General features: G+C 32.6%; 1 protein-coding gene across 1 annotated transcript; it reads left to right on the top strand.

Annotated features, from left to right (window-relative positions):
• The first annotated feature begins 742 nt into the window (after window positions 1-742).
• LOC124355336 (ejaculatory bulb-specific protein 3-like) lies at window positions 743-6,351 on the top strand. Its single transcript, XM_046806434.1, has 2 exons — window positions 743-978; window positions 6,081-6,351. Exons 1-2 carry the CDS (start codon window positions 783-785, stop codon window positions 6,275-6,277), a joined length of 393 nt encoding a protein of 130 aa, XP_046662390.1. The 5' UTR covers window positions 743-782; the 3' UTR covers window positions 6,278-6,351.
• The last annotated feature ends 1,111 nt before the right edge of the window (window positions 6,352-7,462 follow it).

Here is a 7,462-nt window from a genome sequence, read left to right as displayed (position 1 = left end):
TTACAGCATTCCTTGGTTTGTACAAAGACAGTAACCACCTTTCATTAAATAAAAAAATTGAACATAATTTGAAATTTAAAAGTTATCAACTCGAATTTCAGACTAATACAAACGAGTGGCTGAAAGACTGAACAAAAAGAAACATATCTTCTAAATGTAGGCGATTTACTTTTTACACTGACAGAGCCAAAGTTTACTCATTGATGCTCAAATTATATCTAAATAATGACAATGGCGAATTTAAAGCCCACAAAAAAAAAAAAAAACAAAAAATACTGTAAGTAGACTTCAAAAATGAAGACAACGTAATATAGAAAATATACTACTTATAAAAGGAAAAGTTTTATTCAAACCAGAATCAATCACCTTTATATATAGCAATATTTTTCACCTACTCTAATATCTGTCCAATATTGTACAATAATTATTTTGTCTTAATCTTGACAAAACTGCAGACTTTGTTGACCTAGAATAAATTAGGTTGTTTCCATCGACGGAATAGCAATCAAGGAAGGGCAAATTCTAAGGATTTCAAAATCAAACTGTTGTAACCAATAATCTCGTCAAATTATAAATGAATGCCCCAATAGATTGACGTCTGCGGATCCATTGCCACCAAAACCACGACCCCTCACCGTTTTGCCAGATTGCTCACGCGATGAACCTGAACTTAAATGATGGAACCGGTCTCTCTATCATCACCCCCGCCAACAGTTCAGTGACCAGTATATAACCGCGCTGGACCGTCTCTCTCCAGCACTCCAGCACTCCAGTAGTCCAGGATGTCCCTAGTCTCCCTCCTCGGTCTCGCGGCGTGCCTGGTGGCCTCGGTTGTCGCCGCTCCCGCAGAAATGTACACCACGAAATTCGACAACGTCGACCTCCAGCAGATCCTCCACAACGAGCGTCTCCTCCTCTCGTACTTCAACTGTCTCGTGGACAAAGGTCGCTGCACCCCTGACGGCGAGGAGCTCAAGAGTGAGTAGAAACTGATGCTAAGACAAACTATTACGGGTTATTATTATTTTATGCCTGACCAAGTTAAAGTGATCACAGCCCTTTATGATGCCATTTCTGAAGATAGGAAAATATAATAGTTTTTTTGTTGCTTTGTTTAAGAGGAGTGGTAGAACTTTGAAGCATACATCTTGAACATCTCATAAACAGGCCCAAGGAAAAATGGTTCCCGTTAAAGATGTGAATTTGTGCATATACGTTAAAGGGTTACTTGAGGGTGTGACACGCTTTTTATTTATATAAAATATTATTTCTTTAAGAACAATCATTAAAAAGTGTAATTTCCTTAAAATATATTGGATGAGAAAATAATTCCTTTGTATCATAAATGAAAAAACATCACTCCCAAAAGCCATAATTTACATACATTTTTTATATAGGCCTGATTACTAAATGTTCTCATTTTCTACTTTTAATGCCTGTAATTAATTGTGAATTGACCAAACCGATTTTATAGTTAAAAAGGATTATGGATATAAAATTAAAGAAAAATATTATCCCAACTAACAGTTAATTGCAGTGAGGTACTTTAAATGGACAAAATATTCAAATCAAGAATAAAAAATTGGTTTATTAAAATTCCATTGATATTTTTAAAGCCTAATAGTATAAGATTAGTAGTTAAATCCATCCAAAATTTATTTGACTTAATAAATTACTAGAAACATTTTTATTACATTAATAGTTTAATTAGAGAACAGAATAACTTTGTAGACAATGGAAAACCTTGTTCAATTAAAGAGGATGGGATCCATAAAATTTATATGTTTTATAAATATATTTAAATGCTTTTGTACAGGTTTATTTGCGATAAACTACGAGTATTTATTAAAATAAATATTTTGTAGCAGTAACTCAACATCAGACTGACTATCATTGCGGCTTTCGTCTTAACCACCGTTAAAGTTTCTTTTCGAGTCAGAATTTTGAATTATGACTTATATTAAACGACAGTACAAACATGATGTATTCATATTATGTTTTGTTTTGTAATAAATACTAGCATTTAATAGCATCATATTGTGGCCGTCTAAGTTCTAATATATAATTTACTGATTATGGAAGTCATTTAACTTACGATGATTTAAAAACTAGATTAATGGATTTGTATTTTTGTACTACCATAGTACTGAACAATGACAACCTAAAGTAAATAAACGTCTTATTCATCATTAATGAAAATAAAAAATAAATTATCTTTAACTGTGTACCCAGTTCACGATTTATTTATTTGTAAAATACTAGAACGTAAATAGATTTGTCGCCTGATTGATGTAGTCCAGTGGAATAGAATACTCAGTACAGGCATCTGCAGTAACAAATGTATTTTGATAAGATGATATATTAATCCGGAATGTATTAAGTGTTGAAAATGCAATAAATTGTGAACAACGAAATTAAACCCATAAAGGAAACAAGAGGGCTTAAATTAACTTCAAACGTTGCGCTATTATTCTTTCCATAATTTTAGAAAAGAAAAAAAAATTAAACTTCCAAAATATTAGATTTTCCAAAAATTTGGTTTTTGCCACAAAGTTAAGGAATGTATCTTAATATGATAATGTTTTATAGCGGGTGTTTTAAAAGTCCCCCCTCCCCATTAACTTTTTATGAATAGAGATGGAGTTATTTATTTTGGGGAATGTTTACATGATCAATTGAGGAGGTTTTTATGTATGAACATTTTCGACACCTCCCTCCACCACCACCGAAAGGGGTATTTTTAAGTAGGAACCCCTAGCAAGTGACCCCCCCCCATTCTAAAGTCATTATAAAAAGAAGAAGAATGAAACAAACTGGATGTCTCTAAAGTTACTCTATCAAATTTGATAACCTTTCAAGTTAGAATTGTGTTATAAAACCCCCACAATTTAAGTATTAAGACAATGTTGTATAAAACAGTACTAGAGTGAATTAGGCATTATAGGTCTATTTATGTCACTGGTATAACGTTTACCTTCCTACCTAACACCGTAACATTTTACAGCACTGTTACTGTGATTAAAAACGCATTTGGTTAGAAAATTATATTGCTTTGAGTCTGAAACCTGTTTTAAAGACTTAATTTTAAATTAATCAAAGTTCCTTCAATAAAAGTATTTAAAAACGAGTTCACTGATAAAATAAAAATCTTCTGTTTCATCTTTTGTACTATCACAGCACACATAACTTATTGTAAATAACATATTTACTACAGTTGTCTAATAAAATAGCTATTTTTATTTTTATTGTTCTTTGAAGTTTTATTATTTGTTAAAAATTGTTGTTTATTTTAAATTATTAACCCTTTGAGATAACTTCCGTAAAGGAAACAATATTGAAAAGAAGTTTATAGACATTTAAAGTAGAAAATGTAAGAAATAGTGTACTTATGCCCAGATATAACTGGCTGAAGATAAAAACTGCTGCAGATAAAAAAGGCAAGATAAAAATATGAAAACTTTGCAGTATGTGTATCAGGTACAGTTTCAGAAAGTGACATTATTATTCATGTCAAAAATTATACTTTTAAAATTAAAAATAAGTCAAAATTGTTTCTTCAAAGTTCCTTTACAGAGTTATTAAAAAAATAAAAAAAACATGTACCTCATTAACTACAGTCAACTTTTATATACTTGCAGTTAAAATTCCATACCATTATTTTAAATTCTCTTTGGTCCTGATTACAAGCAATATATCCAGTTTGTTATCAAATTCCTACCATTAATCCAGGAATAATGATATAATGATAAAATTTTCCTGTCTTAATAAATAGTAATTCAAAGGGAACCAACATTATATTCAAAAGGTTTTAAAACATGTTCCAATCCAATAGATGACTAATTTCATCACCTTAATGTTGTGTGATAAAGAAAACTAACGCAAATTACGTAATCACTTATATAAATTATTTGTGATATTATAAATACAATGTATAACATCTATGTTGGACTATTCGTTATAAAGTTATTTCTACAGCTTTATTTGTATCCCACCCAAATACAATTATTCAACCACACAAATGATATATTTTAATTTATTGTTTATTTTTATGAATCGATCCTATTTATTCATTCCGGGGATTGATTATTGACCAAATTTAAATTTGATACAGTTATTCTAGCAACGAACCTTTTCCTTAAGATTTATTACATTTTTTAATCACTTAAACAAATAATGAATTTTCAAACTGTAAAAGTATTATTCTGTGCCACAAACCATTGTTTTGCATTCATTACTGCAGTGACTGACCTCGAAGAATCCTATGGCTATTTTCAGGTAAACGTCTTATTGTAATGCAAGGCTGATGATGTGGTTGACCTTTCAAGGTCGACAAGCCGTGATTCAGGCAGGCTCTAGGAACATCCCATCCTAGATGCCTGATAGGCAATAGTGATTAGTCATTAGGCGGTAGATTTCCACTATTAAGCTATCGTGTATACCAGCTGTTCTTCTTATTTGTATTTTGTCCATCACTCCAACGTCTTTTTTATCTACCTACGGCTTCCTAGTTCCCAGCAGTACAATAAGGGTGTCTTAGGCCACCCTTTTATGTCATCTTGAGATAAATATAAGGGATGATTATTGAAAAAGATCTCCTTCTCTGAAGCATTTCTAATTTGGTGAATGTACCACTTTAAATAACATAAAATCTTAGGAAAAAAGGTTGCTTAGCAAGCATGTGACATAAAATAATCTTCCAATTCAATATTTAATTATATATAATTAAATTTCTGTTGAACAGGCTTTAAGATTATGTAAATTAGGCGTTACTTAAATATTCAAGGCCATTAGGATGGAGCGCTCTAATAGAATACCATTAGACGTTTTATTGCGCGTCTATAAGTAGTATGGATGTCTGTGCAAAATTTCATGGTACTTATTTCAGTACTTTATGAGACTCCATTAGTTTCTAACTCTCGCAAGAGGAGCTGAAACTTTTTCTATACGTCCATTACGAGGTCACATCAACTACTTAAATATTTCATATTCAATGGTCTTACAGTAACTAACATATTAGTGACTGGATACAGGCTACTTAAGTTGATTACACTTTTGAATTCCTCAGCCTCACAGTGTACAAATATTTAAACATTTTCGGACACTGCTTTCTGATGTAACCACTGCATATTTTATTTAAAACAATGCTCAAAATCAGTTTTTAACTTAAATCTCACATGTTATTGTTCTCAGCATATAACATTAATGATGAAGTTTGTAAGAAAAATATAATTGCATTTTTTTAATAACTGTAAATGTTTTTGAATGTTTTTACTGAATCTCGGTATGTTTTTATGTACTTGATTTTCTTCATATTCAACTTGTTAACGCCGTTCTCATTTGTATTTCAATTTTATCAAGGACCGTTTTTAAACAGAAAGTCGTATTTAATTTTCTTTAAAAGAAAAAGAGAATAGTGTACTAAAAAAAGTTTTTAAGATCTCAGAGTCCTCTGATAGTATTTAGTCAAATGTGTATACTTATCCAAGATGATTAAAAAAGGAGGGTTAGCCTATATACCAAATGTGAGGAAAGTCTAAGAACTTGGTAATGTTTCTCGCGTATAGACTACTCAATATACAGGAGAACCTCATTGTAGAGGCCAATAGCACTAAGGTATTATTAATCAGTACTATCCACTTTTGCAGACCATGTTGGGTTTAGCAGTCTCCCTTATCAGTTTGGACAGTTTTGTTAAATACTGCCATCTAGCTGGTAGTATTAGCTATGCATTTTATGCCTGAGGATGCTCAATATTTTGCCAATGGCGCAGTGTAGCGGGTACAACGGTTATCGCAAGATAACCAGATCAAGCAACGTCGAGCGTGGCTGCTGCTATGGATAAGTGACCACTGAGCGATCCTGTCCTTGCAAGCAGCCCGCCTGCCCGGCCATTGGTGGTGGTTCGGAAGTCACCTTTAAGCCGTTGGTCCCAAGGTTAAGTGTAACAGAGGGCTTCTTAGCCCTAACTTCGCCTGGTAAATAAGGCATCTTTACTTTACTTACTTTGCAAAGTCATATTTCTACACCATGATCTAATACAGTCTGGTATAATAAGTTCTGATCCTTAATGTATTGTCCAGAGTCTCTCCCTGACGCGCTGCAGACCGCCTGCTCCAAGTGTTCCGAGAAGCAGAAGAATGGCTCAGAGAAGGTGATCCGTTTCCTGATCGAAAAGAAGCACTCGATGTACGAGGAGCTGGAGAAGAAGTATGACCCTAACGGCATCTACAAGGCACGATACCGTCAAGATGCGCAGAAGCAGGGTATCAAAGTGTGATAACTCCCCCCCCCCCCAGACTACATCGACCCCACTGTGTTATAGGCTGTAATAAATATATTTAGTTTAGTAAATTACTGAGTTTTAATTTAACCATGTGTTGTGTGGGATTTCCTCCATTACTAGACTGTACTTATTCTTTAATGTTTCATTAGAACATTTTAGATATTGCAAAACTAAACACAATCCCTGACGGGCATTTCAACTATATCACAACGTTTCAGGAGGGTATGTGCCATACACCCTTTTTCCATGAAAATTTGTAATAGACGCACGCCCCCTTTTACTTACGTCATAGAAGAACAATAGTGAAATAAGTTCCTAAAACACTTCAAATCGTCGAGTGTTCTATGCTCTGATATTTTTGTGTCGATATTAACGAAATAAATCGTTTTTTTTTTATTGCATTCAAAAAATGGGAAATAAATTAAAGCTACTTAAACAGTAAAAGAATTAAATGCTGAAGAAATATTTATTAAACTGCTTAAGGTAAATTTTTAAAGTTTTTAATTTACTTTTTTCACACAATATTTAAGAGCAGCTCTACTAATATTATGACCCGTCTTTAAAAAAACAAAAATTAAATATTGTTATATATTAAAATATAATTGAAAGACCTCTTTTCAAGCCAAGCCTTAAAGGTTATATTATATTTTCTTGAAAAGTATATTTGACAGGTTGAATACACATGTTACAAGCTCTCTTATTACGCAATTACCTAATCAAAATTGTATATTTGCCCTAATAATGACATAAGTATGCATTGCAGAGTGAGCAGCGTTATTGCATTCTTGGTCATTTATAGTACATGTTGTTCTAATTTGGTTTGGAGATTAAAGATACACATGAATGAAAAGTTTTTATAACAAATCTGTTTAGAAAAATAGACAGGTAGAACATAAAATTTTCTAGAAACTCGACTGATAGGCTTCGCTTAACGCTCAGCAAACTAGTACTAAATAAATTTTAATCTGTTTAATAGAGAGCAATGGCCATTAAACCTAAATGGTTTCGCTGGTACCTCAGATTGTGCATTTTCTATCATCAAGTACATGGTATCATCAAACGCACTAATGTGTTTGTCCGGTATACCAAACCATTTCTCAGAAGAAAGGAAAATGCAACGACCGTTAATTTCACAAGGACTGCACTCCCATATGCACCGAAGAACAGCTACGCCAATCA

This window comes from Homalodisca vitripennis, chromosome 2 (assembly GCF_021130785.1).
Source record: "Homalodisca vitripennis isolate AUS2020 chromosome 2, UT_GWSS_2.1, whole genome shotgun sequence".
NCBI lineage: Eukaryota > Metazoa > Arthropoda > Insecta > Hemiptera > Cicadellidae > Homalodisca > Homalodisca vitripennis.
Note: the sequence above shows the minus strand (reverse complement) of the source record. Positions and strands in the feature narration are given on the sequence as shown.